The following is a 23,148-nucleotide window of genomic DNA, read 5'->3' as shown; positions in this document are numbered from 1 at the left end:
GAGTGCTCCTAACCTGGGACTGAGAGCCCTGCCTCCTCTCTAAAGGCAGATGTGCTAGAACTGGGAGTGATTTGGAACCTGTCTGATGGTGAGCAGATCAAATTGCAAGGTGCACACACTTCAGAATACTCTACAGTAGGAAAGCTCACATGACACATTTCATTCAAGCTATTGTCTCATTTTCCAAGGACACCAGTCAGAAACCTAGTTCTGAAGAAGGGTCATATTCGAATCAAAGCATTATCTCTGCTTCAATTCATTTTACTCATTCAATCCAAATGTTACTGTCCATTTGGAGTTTCATTACAAGTACATTACTCATTCACACTAAAATGAATAACTGTCAATCAGCAATGGAAAATCCATGTTGTTGCAGAGAAGTACTATCTTATCTCTGAGTACAAAACACAGACAAATTCCTTTTCATGGCGAGAGTGTTGTGTATGGTCAAAATCAGTGATATAATGTTAAGAATTAAGCCAATAGCTTTCCAGGGAAACTGTCCTCGAGAAGCGAGAAGCAAAGAACATGCACAATTGTTCCTTACCTGGTACCATAGCAATGAAGGCACCACTTACTTGAGTTACCATCGTCCTTCCACGAACTTTATCATGTCTTGGGTCAGATTGGCCCTATCTCCATAACCCCATGCATTTACCATGGCCAATCCATCTAACCTGCTCATCTTTGGGCTACCTCCTCTTGTACCATGACCTGAGTAGCCTGCTGATGTCTAGTTTAGCTCAGTTGGCTGGACAACTGGGACGTGATGCGGAGTGACAACAACAGTGTGGGTACAATTCCCGCACTGGCTGACGTCATTCATGGAAGTCCCTCTTCTCAACTTTGCCCTTCACCTGAGGTGTGGTGATCCTCAGGTTAAATCACCATCAGCCTATGGTCATCTGGTGACTTTACCACCATAGGAGAAGATACAGTGAGCTGTGACTCATGCTGATACAGAAGGAAAACTGTGTAATGTGTGTTTCACGAAATGTCCTTTCACGAAAACCCCTTTATTTAGAATTCCAACAGCAGTACACAGAGTGCTATCAGTCAGCAGTCTGTCTTCAGGAGTGCCGGAGAAACTGACACTCCCGGTTAATGATGTGGAGATGCTGGTGTTGGATTGGGGTAAACACAGTGAGAAATCTCACAACACCGGGTTAAAGTCCAATCAGTTTATTTGATAGTAAAACCACTTTCCACACACCTGACGAAGGAATAGCGTTTATGAAAGCTTGTGGGTTTACTATCAAATAAACTGGTTGGACTTTAACCTGGTGTTGTGAGATTTCTTACTCCTGGTTAAATACAGGGAAAAGACTCCCTGATTGGCCCATCAATTGACTCCTTGCTCAGGGAGCTCATATTCAATAGGCCAACCTCAATGGTCTGATTGGAGTTATTGCATGCTCCAAAAAAGGTTTCTGCAGTATCTGCACCATGTTAAATCGAGCTTTACCATGATGATCGTGGGCTGGGCCTGTCTGCCCCGGATTTAGATGCTGAATGTTGATGCTGAATGGGGGCCTCTTGACAATGAGAACCTTGGAGAAGAAGCTGTCCAGCTCTTCTTGTCCTGCTGGTGTCAGTGATTGCACGAGGAGGGGGGAGGTCCCCTCATCCTGGTGGAGGGGAGACCTGCCCGGGTTCGGGTCCTGGCCCACCACAGTGGTTTCCACTGTGGCTTCATGACTTGAGGGAGTGCTGCGGTGCCCAGAGAGATAGCCCGCAGCGGTGTAAGAAAATTGTATCCCTCACAGATGCTGCTGGACCTGCTGTATATTTCCAGCAATGACTGCTTTTATTGCAAATGGGCCAGCAGCCGCAGTATTTCGCTTTTGTTTTGTAGAAAGGAGCCCAACTGATTGAGTTTCAAGCAATCACTGCCCATTCCTTCCCCACCCAACACTGTTAAAAAACAGATAGCATCCTCAGTCAACTCACTGTTTGTTTGACTTTACAGTTTTCAGATAGATTGCGATATCTGACACTTTAGCAATGACCGTAGTTCAGGAATAATCTATTGGTTGTGAAGCATTTTGCACCCTTCTGCAGATAGTTTGTAAGTTCATAAGATATAGGAGCAGAATTAAACTATTTGGCCCATCAAGTCTGCGCAGCCATTCGATCATACCTGATATGCTCCTCATCCTTATTTTCCTGCCTTCTCCCCATAACCCTTCAAGCCATCACCAATTAAAAATCCGTCCAACTCCTCCTTAAATTTACTCACTGTCCCAGAACCCACCACACTTCGGGGCAGCGAATTCCACAGATCCACAAACCTTTGGGAGAAATAGTTTCTCCTCAGCTCTGTTTTAAATTTGCTACCCCTTATCCTGAGACTATGACCTCTCGTCCTGGAAGGCCCCACCAGGCAGAAGCATCTGCTCCACATCTACTTTATCGATATCTTTTATCATTTTGTATATCTCAATTTAATCTCCCCTCATTCTTCTAAATTCCAGAGGGTATCGGCCTAAATTTTGATTTGATTCGATTTATTATTGTCACGTGTATTAACAGACAACGAAAAGTATTGTTTCTTGCGTGCTATGCTGACAAAGCACACTGTTCATAGAGAAGGAAAGGATGTAGTGTTACAGTCATAACTAGGGTGTAGAGAAAGATCAACTTAATGAATGAAGTCTTCGAAGCATAGAACAAAAGTAAAAGATAGAATTAGAAGATATGCTGGGGCACAGCTTGCAAGAAGTCGCCTCACTCCGGCACCATCTTGGAAATGTCTAAAGGATCTGATAAGGTGCTGTCCCCATGGAAGTTCTTTCCCTCTCCTCATTTTTATGTATCCAGTCCTCTCTGTGTAACAACCCGAGCTATAATTGTGATATAGGATTCGCGATGAAATATAAAAAGACTGCACAATTGGTCTCAGCTACAGAAGAGCAAGCTACCACCTGGAAATCCTAAATCGTTAATTGTTTTAATTTGCATCAGTCATTAGCTTTTGGCAGTGTTATCAGATGTGCAAAGTGAGCTGCTGTTTCATATTTATCACACACAGTTTGATAGCCAAAAAAAACACTTCAGCTGAAGCGTCTATAGTTCCTCTTGATCAGATTTGTGTTATTCTGCTGCATGGGTGCTGCATATTTTTTTGTGAAACATTGTTTTTGTACTAACTGTGCATCTTTAATAGGTTGGATCGCCATGTTGGGGGCAATATGGCTTCTGGTGTTGGCTGATGTCCACGACTTTGAGATTATACTGCACAGAGTAGAGTGGGCAACACTCCTCTTCTTTGCTGCGCTCTTTGTCCTGATGGAGGTATTTGATTTTGTTATTACTCCCATTTTTATCGAAGATTGAGAACTTGGTTGCACTTAGGGGCGGCCTGGCGACTCAGTGGTTAGCATTGCTGCCTCACAGCGCCAGGGCCCCGGGTTCGATTGCTGTCCATGTGGACTCTGCACATTCTCCCCATATCAGCATGGGTTTCCACCAGGTGCTCTAGTTTCCCCCCTCCAATATGAAATGCATGCTAATTGGATGCATTGACCATGCTAAACACTCCCTCAGTGTACCCGAACAGGCACCGGAATGTGGCGACTAGGAGATTTTCATAGTAACTTCATTGCAGCGTTAACGTAAGACAACTTGAGACACTGATAAAAAATGAATAGTAATAATATTAAAGTTTTTTTATTCATCACAAGTAAGGCTTATATTAACACTGCAATGAAGTTACTATGAAATTCCCCTAGTTGCCACACTACGGTGCCTGTCCGGGTCAATGCACCGAACCAGCATGTCTTTTGGTCTGTGGGAGGAAACTGCAGCACCTGGAGGAAACCCACGCAGACATGGGGAGAATGTGCAAACTCCTCGCAGACAGTGACCCAATCTGGGAATCGAACCAGATTCCCTGGCGCTGTGAAGTAGCAGTGCTAACCACTGTGCTATCGTGCCATCCCATGATCTAGATTGCAGAGTCACAATTGCAGGATAAGCGATCATTGTTTCAGGACTGAGATGAATTGAAAATTTCTTCGCTCAAATCTTTGTGAACCTTTGGAATTCTCCACCACATGGAGCTGTGGATGCTCCATCGTTGAGTACATTTAAAGCTGGGGCAGGCAGATCTTCAGTCTCTGGTGGAATCAAGGGACAAGAAGAGTGTGTGGGAGAGTAAGACTGAGATGGGAGATCAGCCATATTTGTATTGAACACCAGAGTAGGTCCAGATGATCTTTTCCTGCTGCACAATGACACAGTGGTTATCATTGCTGCCTCCCAATCCAGGAACTGGGATTCGATTCCCAGCTTGGGTCACTATCTATGTGGAGTTTGCATATTCTTCCCATGTCTGTGTGGGTTTCCTCCGGTTGCTCTGGTTTCCTCCCCCATTCCGAAGATTTTTGTTTATTCATTCATGGGTCATGAGTGTCGCTAGCTGGTCAGCATTTGTTGCCCACCCCTAGTTGCCCAAGGGCAGTTGAAAGTCAACCACATTGCTGTGGATGTGGAGTCACATGTAGGCCAGGCTGGGTAAGGACAGAGATTCCCTTCCCTAAAGGACCAGATGAGTTTTTCCAACAATCAACAATGGTTTCGTGGTCATCAGTAGATTTTGTATTCCAGATATTTTTATTGAATTCAAATTCCACCAGCTCCTGTGGTGGGAATTGAACCTGGGGCCCCCGAAAATTAGCTGAGTTTCTGCATTAATACCACTAGGCCATCCTGGGTAAGGTTGATTGGCTATGTTAAATTGTCTCTTGGTGTCAGGGGATTAGAAGGGTAAATACATGGGGTTATGGGGATAGGCTTGAGTGGGATTGTTGTCAGTGCAGGCTTGAAGAGCTGAATGGCTTTCTTCTGAACTGTGGGGATTCTATAATTTTATTTCTTATGTGTTTATGGTTATAAGTAACAACATAAAGTACCAACTTGTGGGTAGCAATTTGAGAAGAAGCTACCTTTTGATTTGGTTTTAGTTAACAGCTCAAGAATTCAGGAAATGGATAATTATCCATGCGTCATAAAGACCAAGTTTGAATGTCATGTGATTCAGTGAATTTCACATTGAGATAGTGGAATTGGAATGATGCTGATGCCAATGGCTACCATCACTTTTTGGTGCTTTTGTTCCGAGTTAGGAGGCAGTATGAATTTGGATGTTTAAGGGGATGAATTTACAAAGGCACATAGATGGATTAGGCACGTGGGCAAAGCTATGGCAGGCGGAGTTCAACATGGGGAAGCCTGAGGACAACACAAAGAGGTGGGAGAAGTGAGCACAAAATTAGCTGAATGTTATCATTTATTGTGATGAGAAATTATTACAAAAGTAGGGACGTTATTCTTCAGTTGTACAGGGTACGGGTGAGACCACATCTGGAGTATTGTGTACAGTATTGGTTTCCTGAAGTAAGAAAAGATTTAAATGTATTAGAAACAGTTGAGAGAAGGTTTACTAGACTAATATCTGGAATGGGGGAGGGTTGTCTTATGAGGAAAGGTTGGAGAAGTTAGGCTTGTATCCACTGGAATTTAGAAGAATAAGGGGGTGACTTGGTTGGCTGTCAGGGGGGATGTGGAGAGGTTGGGTGGAATTTTACCGGCACATCTGCCCAAGTTTCGTATGATCCCATCCGAGGCCAATGGAGAATGCCGGTAAAATTCCAGCCGATGTTTCCTCTTGTGGGAGAATCTAGAACAAAGGGGTCACTATTTGAAAATAAAGGGTCACTCATTTCAGACAGAGGTGAGGAGAAATGAAGAGAAGGTGGTGTGTTTTTGGAACTCTCTTCCTCAAAAGGCAGTGGAAGCAGAGTCTTGAATATTTTTATGGCAGAGCTAGATAGATTCTTGGTTAACAAGCAGGCAGAGGGGGGGAGTGTTGAAAGGTTATCGGGGAGGATGGAATGTGAGGTTGAAGTTAGAGTCAGATGAACCATGATCTTATTGAATGGCTCAACAGGCCACCACTCCTGCTCCTATTTCGGAAGATGCATTTAAGGGACCTTGTGTCCAGCTCGGAATTTTAAGGATCGAGTTTTTCAGGAAAACTAGTGACAATTTTAAAGTCAATGCCACAGCTCCTTAGAAGGGATTGACAATGCCGGTAAACATTGGGTTAAGATGAGGATGTGAAATAAGTAGGAGCTGGCTCAGGAAAGGAATTACAGTAACAGGTAATGAGACTCAGGGAGACGGTATGTCTGGTAAGACGTGTGGGAAGATAGAAGGGAGCTCCTTGGATCAGGGCTGATGCAAGACTTGATGGTAACATAGGCACTGGTGAAATGGGTGGCTGAGAGAGTTAAAGTGCTTCAATATCAGCGATGCAAAGAAACATTCCACACACTCTTCAAACCCAACCTTGGAAATATGAGTGGACGAGAGACAAATGAAAAGGGGACTTGAAATATTAACACAGACAGTTTCTTTCTCCAAAGATGCTACCTGACCTGCTGAGTGTTTCCAGAGTTCTCTGCTTTAATTTCACATCTCCTGCGCCCACTACATTTTGTTTTTGTATTTTTCACACATTATATATTCTCCTCCGATTGGGTTCTGCGCAACCTTTACAGCTGATCCGATGTGGACTTGACTGCTTGCTCCTTATCTCCTATCCCATTTGTCATGAAAGGACCGTTTATAGACTGTAGGGCTGGTGTCGGCATTTCGGTGAAATTTTGTTCTGTGACGGGCATTAATTTCTAGGACGATGCCAGGGAACCATGGAGGATGAAATGTTAGGTGAAGTGTTCACATCTTATGGAAGAATGTTCTGTAGGAAATCACAATGTGGGATATTAAAGAAAGGTAAAATTATATTTGTGTGATTGAAATAGGAGCTTGAGAGAACGGAGTAAAACAGAAGCAAGGCAAGGTCAAGTGCTTCAATTTTACTTAGACTGTTCTAAGTCTTAGCCTTTGCAACATGTAAGATGGCTAATAGCTGAAGTTTGAGCTGCTTTAGCACTATATTTATGAGAGGTTGAAACTGTTTCAAGAAGCCTATAATTCATCGCAAATTGCCAGACTTATAAAACTAAATCGGAATAGAAAAGTTAAGTGATATCATCTCAGAATTGGTGTCTTAAACCTAAAGCCGTGAAGCTATGATACATTCCTCGAAACGGAATAACTGTGAAAGCAATTGTGTTTGTGTCTCAACAGATATATATGCAATGAATGTGCAATGGTGGTATCTCAGGGGTGGCATGGTGGCACAGTAGTTAGCACTGTTGCCTCACAGCGCCAGGGACCCCGGTTCAATTCCCGGCTTAGTTCACTGCCTGTGTGGAGTTTGCACATTTTCCCTGTGTCCGCGTGGGTTTCCTCTGGGTGCTCCGGTTTCCTCCCACGGTCCTGAAAGATGTGCATTGGCCATGCGAAATTCTCCCTTACTGTACCCAAACAGGCACCAGAGTGTTGTGACTAGGGGATTTTCACAGTAACTTCATTGCAGTGTTACTGTAAGACTACTTGTAACCCGAATAAATAAAGGTTAAACTTTAGGTCTCCGATGCACCCTCTTCTAGCAGGTTTAGTTTAGTTTATTTTTATTAGTGTCACAAGTAGGCTTACATTAACACTGCAATGAAGTTATTGTGAAAATCCCCTAGTTGCCTCACTCCGGTGCCTGTTCAGGTACACTGAGGGAGAATTTAGCATGGCCAATGCAACTAACCAGCACATCTTTCAGACTGTGGATGGAACCCAGAGTAGCCGGAGAAAATCCATGCAGACAGTGGAGAACATGCAGACTCCACAGAGTATGAGGAACAGTTGAGGACTCTGGATCTGTGCTCATTGGAACTTAGAAAGATTGCGGAGGGGATCGTATTTAAGCTTACAGGGTACTGCAAGGCCAGGGTAGAATGAATGTGGAGAGGATGTTTCCACTAATAGGAAAAACTAGACCCAGAGGGCATAACCTCGGGCTAAGGGGATGATCCTTTAAAACATAGATGAGGAGGAATTTCTTCAGCAGAGAGTGGTGAATATGTAGAATTGTATGCTGCAGAAGGCTTTGGAGGTCAGGTCATTGAGTGTCCTTAAGACAGAGATAGATAGGTTCTTGATTAATAAGGGGATCAGCAGTTGTGGGAAAAGTGCAGGAGAATAGGGATGAGGAAAAAAAAATCAGCCATGATTCAATGGCGGAGCAGACAAATGGCCTAATTCTGCTCCAGTGTATTATGGAGATTGTCATCTGAGGCCTGAATTGAACCCAGGTCCCTGGCACTGTGAGGCAGCAATGCTAACCACTGTGCCAGCCCGCAGCTTGTCTCCCTTTCACCTTCACAAATCACTTCTAAGGAAGCTGCAAAGCCTTGGCTGTTGCTATTAGGGCATCTGATTTAAAAGTGTGACGTGCGTGCACGAAGAAATAAATAAACTGAATGAAAGAGAACAGATTTTCTAGGTGCACAAGTAGTTTTTTTTGCTGAACTGAGCTATTGCGCTCCCTTTCATCTTATGATAACCCACGTGTGACTCAATTTTTTAAATCTAATTTTAATATTTCTATTCTAGGCCTTGGCTAACTTGCAATTGATTGATTATATTGGAGAACAAACCGCCACATTGATAAAGGTAACCTATAAACTGCTTGGTGTCAAAATGAGAGCATTTGCTGTTCCTTTCCCTGACTATCCAAAAGGTTGATTTATTTCAGAGTCACTGTGACTCTTAGATCACATTGATCATGAATGAACTTGTAACAATTGTAAGAAAGAGCAGTGGCCCCAAATTCTGGGTGGCCGCCTACTAACTGGACCACTCTGTGGCTCATTTGTTAGCAGCCTTGTATCCGATGTTCACAGGGGAGGAAGCAAAAGCAATTAAAGCTCGAATCCCCTAGAGGACAAAAAATGTGGAGATTAAAAAGAAACTGAAAAACCAGGCTTACCAGGTAAATGCCAGGTTCAGAACTCAGTTGAGAACCAGGCTGAATACAAAACATTGCTGGGAAGGACTGCAAAAAAATGAGGGGCAAAAAAGTTTAGGAGGTTAGTTCGATCATCATAAAGAACACGGATGGTACTAAATGAATACTTTACAGTTGTATTCACTCATGGGTGACACAATGGTTAGCACTGCTGTCTCACACCGCCAGGGACCTGGGTTCGATTCCTGGCTTGGGTCACTGTGTGCGCGGTGTCTGCCCTTTGTCCCCGTATCTGTGTAGGTGCTCCAGTTTCCTCCCATAGTTTAAGGTGTGTAAGTGAGATGGAGTAACCATGAAAAATGTATGTGGTCACGGGGAGAGGGCCCGGGTAAGATTTTTTAGAAGAATGAGAGCGGATCTCATAGAAACATATAAAATCCTGATGGGACCGGACAGGCTAGATGCGGGAAGAATGTTCCCAGTGTTGGGGAAGTCCAGAACTAGGGGTCATAAAAACATAGAAACTCAAAGCAGGAGTAGGCCATTCAGCCTTTCAAGCCTGCTCCACCATTTATCTTGATCATGGCGGATCATTGAGTTCAATATCCTGATGCCCCTTCCTCTCATATCCCTTGATCCCTTTAGCTCCAAGAGCTATATCTAATTCCTCCTTGAAATCAGATAACATTTTGGCCTCAACTATTTTCTGTGGGAGTGAATTCCACACATTCACCGCCCTCTGGGTGAAGAAATTTCTTCTCACCTCAGTTCTAAAAGGTTTACCCCTTATTCACAAATTATGACCCCTAATTCTGGACTCCCCCACCATTGGGAACATTCTTCCTGAATCTGCCCTGTCTAATCCAATTAGAAGTTTATAAGTTTCTATGAGTTCCCCTCTCACTCTTCTAAATTCCAGTGGATATATTCCTAACTGACTTAGACTCTCGTCATATGACAGGCCTGCCATCCCAGGAATCAGGCTTGTAAACCTTTGCTGTACTCCCTCTATAGCAAGGACATCCTTCCTCAGATAAGGACACCAAAACTGCACACAATACTCTATGTGTGGCTTCACCAATACCCTATACAGTTGCAGCAAAACATCTCCCTATAATCAAATCCTCTCGCTATGAAGGCCAACATACCATTTGCCTTCTCTACTGACTGCTGTACCTGCGTACTTACTTTCAGTGACTGATACGTGAGGACACCAAGATCTCGCTGACTATCCACCTCTCTCAATTTACACCCATTCAATTAATAATGTCTTCCTATTGTTCCTACCAAAGTGGATAAGCCCACATTTATCCGCATTATATTGCATCTGCCATGCAGATGCCCACACACTCAGCCTGTCCGAATCATGCTGAAGCATCTCTGCGTCCTCCTCACAGCTCACCCTCCCACCCAACTTTGTATCATCGGCAAGTTTGGAGATAATACACTCAGTTCCTTCTTCCGAATCATGAATATACAATGTGAACAGTCTATGAATAAGGGGTAAGGCATTCAGCAGATGCGGAAGAACTTCTTCACTCAGAGAGTTGTGAACCTGTGGAATTCTCTACCACAGAAAGCTGTTGGGGTCAGTTCGTTAGATATGTTCAAGAGGGGGCTGGACATGGCCCTTGTGGCTAAAGGTATCAAGGGGTATGGAGAGAGAGTGGGATACTGGAAGCGCATGATCAGCCATGATCATGTGGAATGGTGCTGCATGCTCAAAGGGCCAAATGGCCTACTCCTGTACCTATTTTCTATGTTTCTATACTCTGCCAGAGAGTCGATGCAGACTCGATGGGCTGAGTGGTCACCTTCTGCCCTGTAGGGATTCTGCAATTCTCTATGCACCAATTTCCTGACATTTCAGTGCTTGAGGAGAGCAATTAGCCAGATGGCGTTCTACAACAGTAACGCTACAGATCTCTCATAAATTAGCACCATCCCGACGTGTAATTTCCTTTTGCACCTATCCTTCTCCCTTGCAGGTCAGTTTCACAGGTTGGGTGATTTGTGTGTACCCTGCAGGAACACTAAACAGATTCAGGGCATTAATTAACGCCTGTGGTCACAAGTGGCTGACTCACAAGTCGTGTGACGACAGTGAAAAGGCTGCAACATTACATCTCCAAACTTCCGGCCCCTTAAAAAAATGCGTTTGTCTTTATAAATTGAAACTTTCTTGCCAGCGGCTAGTGTAAGATAATTGTGGTCTGCTGGGATCAGGCTAATTAAAATAATTACGGAGAGCTCTTGGCATCGTCCCTGCCTTTGATAGCATCTGTTTGGCAGTTGGAAACGGTGGGCTTCGAGAGAAACGTAAGGCCCGATTTTAGCCCTGCCTTTCTGGAAGCAAAGCAGTGACTTACGCCCCAGTGGCCCTCATCGGCCTGATCCTTCATTTGCCTTCCTGTTGGAATGAAATTTTAACTGGCTAATTTTACAAAGAGCAGGCTAAAGGTTTCATAGAATCTACAGTGCAGAAGGTGGCCATTTGGCCCATTGAGCCTGCACCAACAACAATCCCACCCAGGACCTGTCCTATCCCTGTAAGCACACATATTTTACCCTCCTAATCCCCCTGACATTAAGGGGCAATTTATCCTGGCCAACCAACCTTACCCGCACATGTTCAGTGACGTCACTGGGGCGCAAATGCATTCTAACCCACGGCCTGCATGGCTGGCCGTGTCATTCTAGGGTAATGTTGCAGCACAGAACGAGGCCACTCAGCCCATCGTGCCTGTCCTGGCTGTGTGATGGCCTTCCATAGCATCCCTGCAGTGTGGAAGAAGGTCATTCGGCCCATCCAGATTGCACTGACAACAATCCTATCCAAGCCCTATCCCCGTGAGTCCACGTATTTACTCTGCTAATCCCCCCTAACACTCAGGAAGAACTTAGCGTGGCCAGTCTACCTAACCGCACATCTGTGGACTGTGGGAGGAAACTGGAGGCACCCGCTGGAAACACACGCAGACACGATGAGATTGTGCACATTCCACACGGACAGCCACCCAAGGCTGGAACCATGCCAGCCGGCTCGCCGAGCCTTATACACCTCTTGCCCCAGTAGGAAAAAGCATAAAGACAGAGAAAAAAGGTTACTGGACCGAACTGATCTTGTATACCTTAAAATGGAACACCTGTAAAATGGGGAAATAACAATATTGGTTCAAACTGTTCTTTTTCCTGACTGGGGTTGTTAGTCTTGTAGGTTATGGAACTTCAAGTGTGTATCCAAGTGATTCTTATATGTGGGATGTGCTCTTGCCTCTACCCCCTTGTAGGCAGGGGGTCCAGACTCCAGTACTAATCTCTGAGTGAAAGAAGTTCTCCCCAATTCTTCTCTGCAATTACTCAACATCTCTGCCCCCTGGATATTGCCCTCTCTTTTACGGGAAAGATGTTTCCATGTGATTTACTGTGAAATTTGAAGGATTAAGTAGTGCCAGTGAAGCACTGTAATCCAGGTTGCTGTCTGTAGCCACTTTGGCCCTTCTTTCTCTTCCTGGCCCTCGAGAATAGAACAGAATAGAAGCTCTACAATGCAGGGTGAGGCCATTTGGCCCATTGAGTCTGCACCAACTCTTTGACAGAACACCTTTCCCAGGGCCCTATCCCCGTAACCCCACCTACTTATCCCGCTGATCCCCCTTTGCATACTAAGGGGCAATTTAGCATGGCCAATCCACCTAACTTGCACACTTTTGGACTGCCTGTTCTGCCAGGCAGGTCAATGGCGGTCCTCACTAAGGAACTGCGGCCCGGCTTTTCCATTGGAGCCAGACAGGTAGCTTCCATCTCCTGGAGCTGCACAGTAGCTGCCATTGGTCTCTGAGCTTGCCTCCTGTCCAATCAGCCCAATTCCATTTAAAAATACCGTCACAAGTCGATGTAGTTCAGGAGTGGAGCCAGGATCTGAGATCCAGCCCAGTATTGGGATTCCTGCCTTGCCCTTGCACCTCCCTATTGAAAATCCGGCCCATTAACTCTGTTTTTCACCAGTCCTGCCTGAACTGCGTGAGGGTTGCCAATCCACCTGATTGTGATGTGTTACTGATTTTCTCTAATTCACCCTTCTTTTATTTTCTCTCCAAACCAGTCCGTTCCGGAAGACAAGCGACTCTCAATTGCTTTAATCCTAGTCATTTGGGTCTCTTCACTGGCATCTTCCCTGATAGATAATATTCCCTTTACAGCCACTATGGTAAGTCAATTCTCGGGTGCCAGACCTGGTACTTGGATGGGGAATCTTCAACCACTGCAAATTTCCAAGTTTCAATTTGATCACCAGCATTGTATCTCAGTTTTCTCTTCACCAAGCCAACTTTGAGCAAGCCTGTTGAACCAGCATTCATCTGTATTTATGTATGTGATGATATGGTGGCACAGTGGTTCACACTGTGGCCTCACAGCGCCGGGGTACAGGTTCGAATCCTGGCTTGGGTCATTGTCTGTGCGGAGTCGGCACATTCAACTTGTCTGTGCGTGGGTTTCTTCCGGGTGTTCCGGTTTCCTCCCACAGTCTGAAAGAAGTGCCAGTTAGGTGCATTGGCCAAGCTAATTACTCCCTCAGTGTACCCGAACAGGCACTGGAGTGTGGCTCAATGTAGTTTGAATAAACAAAGATTTTATTGCTCAGTAGAGAATAATATATAGACAACAAGATCAGACTAAGTGACAATGTGACTGATCTACTTGACTCCCTGACTCCCACTGCCAGTCTCTTCTTGATCTGAGATAAACTGATGGGCTTAGCTACCCACCAGGACAATCCATTGGTTCCTCGCCGCTCATGTGGTCCTCAGGGGATGCTTCCCCCTTAAAGGGCCAGGCGATGACCAAAAAATGGGAGTGAGACTAGCTGAATCGTGTTTGCAGAGAGCTGGCAGGGATAAGATGGAGCAAATGGCCTCTTGCTGTGCTGTAACCAACCCATGATTCTATGTGTGGTGAAAATAAAAACTCACCTGTCATGAAGGAATCTATGACTTTGTTACGCACAGTGTACATCTAACCTTCTTTAGCTTGTACATCACTCCCTTACACTGGTATATTGTCTGTATTCAGGAGTAAATTAGCCCTCGTCACTTGTTCAATGACCTCCTTTCAATAATAAATTACCTCCTTTCACTTTCACAATGACCTCCTTCCATTCCGACACTGAGGCTGGGCTTTGTGCGATGTTAAGAAGCGCTTTTCAGTGGAATATATAAAGAAGTAATTGAGCTTAATTAAATTTCCACTTTTCTTCCTGTCTATTTTGTTTCTGAAAGCCCGTTGGGAGTGCAGTGGCTGGCTCCACGAGCTATATATAGCTTGCGGCTCGCCTGCCTGCACTTTTGCGCCTCACCCAAAAACAGGACAGTGCCGGTGAATGGTTTGAACTCTGTTGTATTGGGTGCAAAGCAGCACTTCATTTCCCCCATTTCAGAGGGAGTGGTGCAGCTGCTCAAAGTGGCTTGAAGTGAGGGTCATTTTTGTATATTTATGTGGACATGCATATATGGAAAAGGTAATTTCACAAAAGCTGCTGAATTTATAAACCTGGCCCACTGAAAGAAAGCAAACTGAAATAGCTACTAATGTAAAAAAATGAAACTTTTCTCAACAAGGGCTGCTTACTGCACTGTTGTCACTCATAAACTACAATGTATTTATTTATAGGCTCAGGACAGAGAATGGGGATCTTGCTATCTTTGTGCTTTGAAAGCAGACAGCTAGCACTCAATAGCTAGAATTACTGCTCATCATTTTTAAACAAAAATAGGTTAAACGCTATTGCATCAAAAATTAGTTTCATCTACATTGTCCTCTTTCTTCGGAAGAAACCCATGTTTTCCTCGTGTCTGTGTGGGTTTCCTCTGGGTGCTCTGGTTTCCTCCCACAGTCCGAAAGACATGCTGGTTAGGTGCACTGGTCACGCTAAATTCTCCCTCAGTGTACCCGAGCAGGCACTGGAGTGTGGCAGCTGGGGGATTTTCACAGCAACTTCATTGCAGTGTTAATGTAAGCCTGCTTGTGACACTAATAAATAAAGTTAAGCTTAAACCGGGTTTAATTCCGGCGTGGGTTTCCTCCGGAAGCTTTGGTTTCCTTCCACACTCCAAAGATGTGCATGTTAGGTGGATTGGCCTTGATAAATTGCCCCTTAGTGTCCCAAGATGTATAGATTAGGGGGATTGGCCTGGTAAATATGTTAGGTTACTGGGATAAGGCCTTGGGTAAAATACTTTGTTGGAGAGTCAGTGTAGATTTGATGGGCCAAATGGCCTCCTTTTGCACTTAAAGCGTTCCATGAAATTCTCCAAAGTTTGTGCCGATGCAGGGAAATTTTAATCTGCTTCAGTTCACTTCAACTCTAATAGAATACTTAACAAGAGTGAAGTATCTTAAAAATAAATTGAACTAAGATTTTTTTTAACCAGCTGGACTCCCACCGAGGCTGGTGTCAGGATATTTCCTATTTACGCAGCGAATGGTTGGGATCTGAATGCTCCTGTCAGAGAGGGTGGTGATGGCAGATTCAATCGAGGCCTTTGAAAGGGTTTGGATAGATATCTGAGGGAATAAAATTGCAGGGCTGTGGGAGAAAAGTGTAATGGATTGAGGGCCACTCAGTGCGACTTTTTTTTTTAAACAGATTCCTGTACTGCTAAACCTGAGCCAGGACGCTGATGTCAACCTGCCGGTGAAACCTTTGATTCTGGCACTGGCGATGGGAGCCTGCCTGGGAGGTGAGTGACAGTGTTGTCAAACAGGGCTCTGAAAGGCGATCCGTTTCACCAACAAGTGATAATGTAGTCGTTCCATCAAAGCTCGCGGCAGATGAATTCTGGAAAAGGCAGCGCGGTGTGCACAGAGACGTTCCCCCTCCCCCCCCGCCCCCCCGAACCAACTCTCGCTCCTTCATCAAAGTCAGCATATCTGACAGCTGGAGAAGATGACTTGTCCAAAGGAGCCTAATCATCGGTGACAAATCATGGAGAAGTTAAATTATGAGGGTATTCCATCTGCACTGGGTGTTTTCATGTCGGTTCCTTCGGGCTCCGTTGTGACAGCGAATCCTTCAGGGGAAGAAAATATGAAGGGGAGGGTGGTACAGCGGCGCAGTGGTTAGCACTGCTGCCTCACAGTGCCAGGTTCGATTCCCAGCTTGGGTCACTGTGTGGATTCTGCACCTTGTCTGCGTGGGTTTCCTCCGGGTGCTCCGTTGCCTCCACAGTCTAAAAGATGTGCTGGCCCAGGATATGTTGATGGGCGTCTTGATGATTTTTCTTCACTTTGTCAGTAAGGCTTCCTTGGTGGAATATGGTTTCAGATTTCAGGTGATGGTGGGGCCTGGATGGTGCCTCTGATGTGGCTGGAGAGGAGTGAGGTCTATTGTGTTGTGAACCTTGGTGTGGTGTAAGAAACCTTGGCTTACTGGCTCCTCTTCCTGGTGATCCAGTTTCCTCCCACAGTTCAAGAGATGTGCTGGTTGGCTGCATTGGCTATGCTATCCCTCAGAGTACCCGAACAGGCACCAGAGTGTGGCGACTAGGGGAATTTCACAGGAACTTCATCGCAGTGTTAATGGAAGCCTTACTTGTCACTAATGAATAAACTTTAAGGAAAGGAAAGATGATGTTGATGCAACTGTCTTTTGGTCCCACCAATTTCCTTCGCCCTTGACCTCCCTCCTCACCACACACCACCCTGCCCCCTCCATAAGTGCCTAATCAATATTTATTCCCCCCTTCGAAAATTTTGAATCCACATCACTTCAATTGTAAGCAGAAAGATAACTTCCCCTTGTTACTGCATAGCAATAATGTCATGACTATTGGACTGGATTAATTACCCAGAGTCACCCTCGCCAAGGCAGTTTTAGAATTTGAGTGCAGTTAATTGAGATAATATGGAATGAAAGAGCGAGTGTTAGTGACAGCAAAGCAATTATACAGGCAGATTGACTGATGCTTTTTGGGGTTGGAAATCTGCCATTGTTGCCTGGCCTGGCCTACAAGAGACCCACAGCAACATGGTTGACACTTCTACAGCCCTCTGAAATAACCCAGCAAGTCACTGATATCTGAGGCTGGATTTCCTTTCATTTCTGCCTCAGTTATGCCCTTAAACAGCAGAAAGAAAAACAATCAACCCACGGTGGCACAACTGTTAGCACCAGAGACCCGGATTTGATTCTGGCCCTGGGTTACTGTCTGTGTGGTGTTTGCACATTCTCCCCGTGTCTGCATGGGTTTCCTACGAGTTGCTTTGGTTTCCTCCCACAGTCCAAAGATGTGCAGGTTAAGTGGATTGGACCTAGTAAATTGCCCTTTAGTGTCCAAAGAGGTGCAAGTTAGGTGCATGGTAAATGTGCAGAATTTTGTTTTATTAAATTGTGAGATATGGGCATCGCTGGCTTGGCCAGCATTTATTGCTCATCTCTAGTTTGCCTGAGGGCAGCTGGGAGTCAATCACATTGCTGTGGCTCTGGAGTCACATGTAGACCAGACCAGGTAATGATGGCAGACTTCCTTCCCTAAGGGATATTAGTGAACCAATGGGTTTTCCCAACAATCGACAATGGTTTCACAGTCATCAGTAGATTCTTTCAGATTTTTATCGATTCCACAATCTGCCATGGTGCGATTCCATTCTGGGTCACCAGACATTAGCTGAGTTTCTGGATTAATAGTCCAGTGATAACATCACTAGGCATCGCCTCCCGGAGATATGTTACGGGGATGGGGTGGTGGGCCTGGTTAAGATGCTTTTTCAAAGAGTTGGTACAGACTCGATGGGCTGAATGGCCTCTTTCTGCACTGTAGGGATTCTCTGGTACTTTTGATTTTCAGGTGGACCTCCCTTTAAGCATCCAGCTCTGCCATTGGAAGCAGGTGGGGGCCTAATGAGCATCTTAAAATAAGGGCCAAAGGACGCAAGTAAGACTCCAACACAATGTGTGTGGGAATAATTGCTGGCATTGCCACTTTCTCTTCATGCCCACAAACCACAGGCAGTGCCAGGTGAGAGGGCAGCTATCTTTGGCATTACTGAAATGGATCCTCACCTGCCCTCCTTTCACTTTCTCTGAAGGTTCAGAGGACATTTCACTGCTGTTTTGTTGTGAATTCTTTGACAAATCATCCTCTTCTAAATTGCCTGAACAACCTTCTGAAATCTTATGGGGATACTTGCAAAAAAAAACATTGTTCTAGAAATTCCATTGAGACTTGAAGATGGCGTGTGTAGAGCTTTGGTGAGGCTTTGGAGTACTATGACAGTTCTGATCCCCACGTTATAGGAAGGATGTGATTGCACTGGAGGGGTGCTGAGGAGATTCATCAGGGTGCTGTCTGGGATGGAACATTTAAGTTGTGAAGGGAGATTGGATAGGCTTGGGTTGTTTTCAGTGGAGCAGAGAAGACTGAAGGGTGACCTGATTGAGGTGGACAAGATTATGAAGGGCATGGACAGGATGGATATGGAGCAGCAGTTCCCCTTAATTGAAGAATCAGTCACTACAGGACATGGAATGGGAGATCTGAATTGGATACCCCGAAACCCATGGTTGTCATAGGCAGGGAGGAGAGGAGTGGGGAGGCGATACCTTGTGGCATTATCGCTAGACTATTAGTCCAGAAAATCAGCTAATATTCTGGGGACCCAGGTTCGAATGGGATGGTGGAAGTTGAATTTGATATATATAAAAAAGATCTGGAAATAAGAATCTACTGATGACCATGAAACCATTGTCGATTGTCGGAAAAACCCATCTGGTTCAAGGGAAGGAAATCCGCCATCCTTAACTGGTCTGGCCTACATGTGACTCCAGAGCCACAACAATGTGGTTGACTCTCAACTGCCCTTGGGCAACTAGGTGGACAATGAATGCTGGCCCAGCCAGTGATGTCCATGTCCCATGAGTAAATAAAACAAAACATGACCAATGCTCCTAGTTGTTTCAGCCTATGAGTAGTTAGAATGCTCTGCACTGGACCAAATGTGATCTTTGACACGTTTCTTACAGACAGGACATGGGTGTTGAATGACAAGAAGTTATAATTAAATAAATTTGTCATGTTCATCATGCCTAATAGCATTCATTATTTATACTTCAACTCTCGTACAGCTAAGTAATAAAATGTTCATTTAATAGGTAATGTCGGTGTTATAGATGAATTAGAAAAAAGTACAATTAATTAATGTTATTCCTTAACAGTGTAACTCTGAGTTTCACGCCCATACATAATTTAGATTTTTAAAATTATATTACATGAGGCCAAAACGTTGTCTGATTTCAAGAAGAAATTAGATCTAGCTCTTGGGGCTAAAGGGATCAATGGATATTGGCGGGGAAAGAATGGATCAGGATATTGAATTTGATGATCAGCCGTGATCATAATGATAGGTGGAGCAAGCTGAAAGGGCCAAATGGCCTACTCCTGCTCCCAGTTTCTATGTCCTATGATGAGAAACGCTGACATCGTTTGATGTTGTTGCAATGTACAAGATTCCGAAGGGGCTTGACAGGACTGACACTGAGAGGTTGTTGCTCCTGGCTGCGGAATCTAGAACATCTGAGCACAACCTCATGGTGAGGTGTCAATTACTTAGGACTGAGGTGAAGAGAAGTTTCTTCATGCAAAGGGTTGTGTATCTTTGGAATTTTTAATCCACCCCCAAATGTCTGCCTAAAAGTAGCTAGTATAGGAATGTAGATCTCAGCCTTGGTTTGGTCACTGTAACCTTGCTTACCGGGAGGTTGTGAATTTAACCATCACTGCAGAATGTTGACCACATCTTCTACAGCTACTATAGCCGGTACTTTGGGATTACCTTCATAAATAGATTTGTCTTGTTGCCTCTTTTGTTGCCTTCAAAACCCTCTGAAGGACTTACCTCTGCAATTGCCCCTTCAGTCTTCAAAAAATTCCTTCAGTTGCTGCCATATGCCTAGCTTGAGTAGTTTTTGTTGATTCATCGACCTGGCCACAGTATTTTGACTCAACAAACCTTTGTGGATTGTGCTGCAAAGATTTTGCTGTCCAAGAAATGTCATCACAATCCTGCAATTGTCCGAAGTGGGAGATCCGAAATGGATACGTCTGACACCAAGACTGGGGTCAAGCAAAGCTGTGTGATGGAGCCTTGCTATTTATCAAGTAGAGGCAGCACGGTGGTAAATGGTTAGCACTGCTGTCTTACAGAGCCAGGGATCTGGATTTGATTCCCAGCTTAGAATAGAAAACCTACAGTACAGAAGGAGGCCTTTCAGCCCATCAAGTCTGTACTGACCACAATTCCATCCAGGCCCTATTCCCCTAGCCCCACACATTTACCCTGCTAACCCCCTGACAGTAAGGGGCAATTTAGCATGACCAATCAACCTAACCTGCACATCTTTGCTCTGTGGGAGGAAACTGGAGCACCTGGAGGACACCCACGCTGACACAGGGAGAATGTGCAAACTCTGCACAGAGAGTGACCTGAGGCCAGAATCGAACCCAGATCCCTGGCACTGTGAGGCAACAATGCTAACCACTGTGCCACCGTGCCACTTGGGTCACTGTCCGTGCGCAGTATGCACATTTTTCCCATGTTCTGTGTGGGTTTCCTCTGGGTGCTTTGGTTTCTTCCCACACTCCAAAGATGTGCAGGTTAGACTGATTGGCCATGCTAAATTGCCCCTGAGTGTCCCAGGATGCATTGGTTAGAGGGATTAGTGGGGTAAATATGTGGGGTAAATGGGATAAAGCCTGGGTGGGATTGTCAGTGCAGACTCAATGCGCCAATGGCCTCCTTCTGCGTTGCAAGGTTTCTATGAATTTATCCCACAGTAGATATTTACCTCTTCAAAGATCAACTCTTCTCTGGTGTCAGTGTTCAATGCTGTCTAGATGGAAAACTCTTTAACCTCAGTCAACTCCATGCAAAACTATACAGGAATCACTGAATAGAATGGTAGAACCCAGACAGTGCAAATGGAGGCCATTCAGCCCATCAAATCAGCATCATCTCTCTGGGAAAGCATCTTACCTAGGCCTTATCCCCATAACCCTGCATATTTATCCCACTAATCCTCCTAACCTACACATCTTGGAACATCAAGGGGCAATTTTTCATGGCCAATCCACCTCACCCGCATATCTTTGGACTGTGGGAGGAAACCGGAACAGCTGAAGGAAACCCACACAGACACAGGGAGAATAAGCAGACTCTGCACAGACTGAGACCCAAGGCCAGAATTGAACCCGGGGTCCTGGCGATGTGAGGCAGAAGTGCTAACCACTATGCCACCATGCCACCCTACACTGTCCACCATAAATATACATGATCTAAAGCTTACGAGTGATTGCAGTATCACTGTCCACTCCCCACCAGATTTGCAAGCCTCTCTTGATGTCTTCAATTTTACATACAAGAAACTCAGACTGGTTTTTGAATATTGCCAAACCAAACTACTGTCAACTTACACGTGACGAGAGCTAAATATTCCATCTCCCGTACATGTTGAAGTACAGATTCTGGAATATGTTGGCAACCTAAAGGCTGCCATTAATGGTGAGATCCAACACTGGACTAGCCATTGCCAGCTCAGCCTTCTACAATCCACAGCAGCAAGTGTTTGATAATAAAGCCTTCCACAGGTCAACTGAAGTCCTAGTCTACAGACCACTTGCTGCCAGCAAAGTCCTGTACTGCCGTGAGAGCCCTAGATTATCTTTCAGTGTCACATAGCAGCACTAGAGACATTCCATTGTTGCCCCAGATTCAATGGGAGGGCTGACAGACTCAAACAAAAAAATCCTGCAAAATCAAATTCAATGGATTGGAATATAAAATCAAAATACTATGGGTACTGGACAGTGAAACAAAAATGCTGGAAAATCTCAACAAGTCTGACAGCATCTGTGGAGAGAGAATAGAGCCAATGCTGTGAGTCAAAATGACCAAAGGTCAGGATGACAAAGGTTCATCCAGAGTTGAAATGTTGGCTCTATTCTCTCTCCACAGATGCTGTCAAACCTGTTGAGATTTTCCAGCATTTTCTGTTTTTAGGTTGGACATTCTCCAAATGGTTGAAAACTGTGTCTTCTATCAGGGCCTCAAAAGGCCAACAATCTTGGGGTAGGGAGGGAAAGCTTCAAAGGCATTCTGAAACTGTCCTTGAAGTATGTCAGTATTGATATTGATAATTGGGAAGAGCTTGTAATCAGTCTTTCAGAATGGCCATAACTTGTCCGTCAAGTTGCATCATGCTTGGAGTCCCACATATCTTCATGATGAGGCAGAGAAAAGGAAATGGATCCTACACACTGGATCCCACTATCTCACGGGAGACATCCTGCCCCATGTGCCCAAGGATCTGTAGATTGAGACTCGGTTGCCGAAATTCTACCCCATCGACGGAATTGGAGTGGGCAGACAACGGAATGTCATTGACCTCGGGGCAAGAATTTCCAGTCTTGCTCGAACGAGACCGTAAAGTCCCACCCAGTAAGTTCAGTTGCTTGAAGACCCTTGGCAGAAACCCATAACCCTGCGTCAACATCACCCTTGGATTACCAATGATATTAAAATAACATGCACTCAGCCCAGATGCATAATACATTTATGTAGAGAGAAGGAGATAATGAATGGACAGGTTTGAGGAAGATATTGCAGATTGGAAGAAGATTACTTATGAAAGACATATTTTTAACACAAGACTTCAAGCTTTGGTAGAAATCATTGATAAGCATGTAATAGATTTGCAAAGTTTTGCAAATCCTCATGGACATCCTCATTAAGCACCCGACTGTAGTGAGAATAATAGATAACTTATTCCAAGATAGATTACTGAGACGAGGCTGGTTCAACAGAAAACTGTTGATACTCGCAGAGCAGCAGGGCACAGCTAAGCAACAGCGTAAGTGAAGCAGCAATTCCACTTCATTCAATCAAACAGAAAAATCAGAGCTAGCTAGTCAATAACAGACCATGGATTGCAGCCACTGCGCTAAATTGCATTGCATCAATCATAGAAGACACAGAGCACAATAATTTTAAATGGATGGATAAAGAAAGATGGGAGGAATCTTAACAGTTGAAAACAAGCTAATAAAGTAGACCTGCAATGGTATCTTTAATGGTAATTTAGTTCAAGGAGTCGTCAAGTGCCACAGAAAAGACTGTGAAAGCAATTCATAGGGCAGTTAGGGATGGGCAATGAATGCTGGCCCAACCAGCGACAGCCACAGCCCCCAAATGAATAAAACAAACCTGAAACAGACATAGTACGA

General features: G+C 44.7%; 1 protein-coding gene across 1 annotated transcript in view; it reads left to right on the top strand.

Annotated features, from left to right (window-relative positions):
• Positions 1-23,148, top strand: part of oca2 (oculocutaneous albinism II) — a 358,743-nt gene that overhangs the window by 261,697 nt on the left and 73,898 nt on the right. The window contains exons 18-21 of the mRNA XM_080197616.1: positions 3,167-3,294; positions 8,518-8,577; positions 12,978-13,082; positions 15,519-15,612. Of these exons, the coding sequence (XP_080053742.1) occupies positions 3,167-3,294; positions 8,518-8,577; positions 12,978-13,082; positions 15,519-15,612 (387 nt within the window). The remainder of the gene's footprint in view (positions 1-3,166; positions 3,295-8,517; positions 8,578-12,977; positions 13,083-15,518; positions 15,613-23,148) is intronic.

The sequence above is a fragment of the Carcharhinus amblyrhynchos genome, chromosome 10, assembly GCF_965287045.1.
Source record: "Carcharhinus amblyrhynchos chromosome 10, sCarAmb.v2.hapA, whole genome shotgun sequence".
Taxonomy (NCBI): domain Eukaryota; kingdom Metazoa; phylum Chordata; class Chondrichthyes; order Carcharhiniformes; family Carcharhinidae; genus Carcharhinus; species Carcharhinus amblyrhynchos.
Note: the sequence above shows the minus strand (reverse complement) of the source record. Positions and strands in the feature narration are given on the sequence as shown.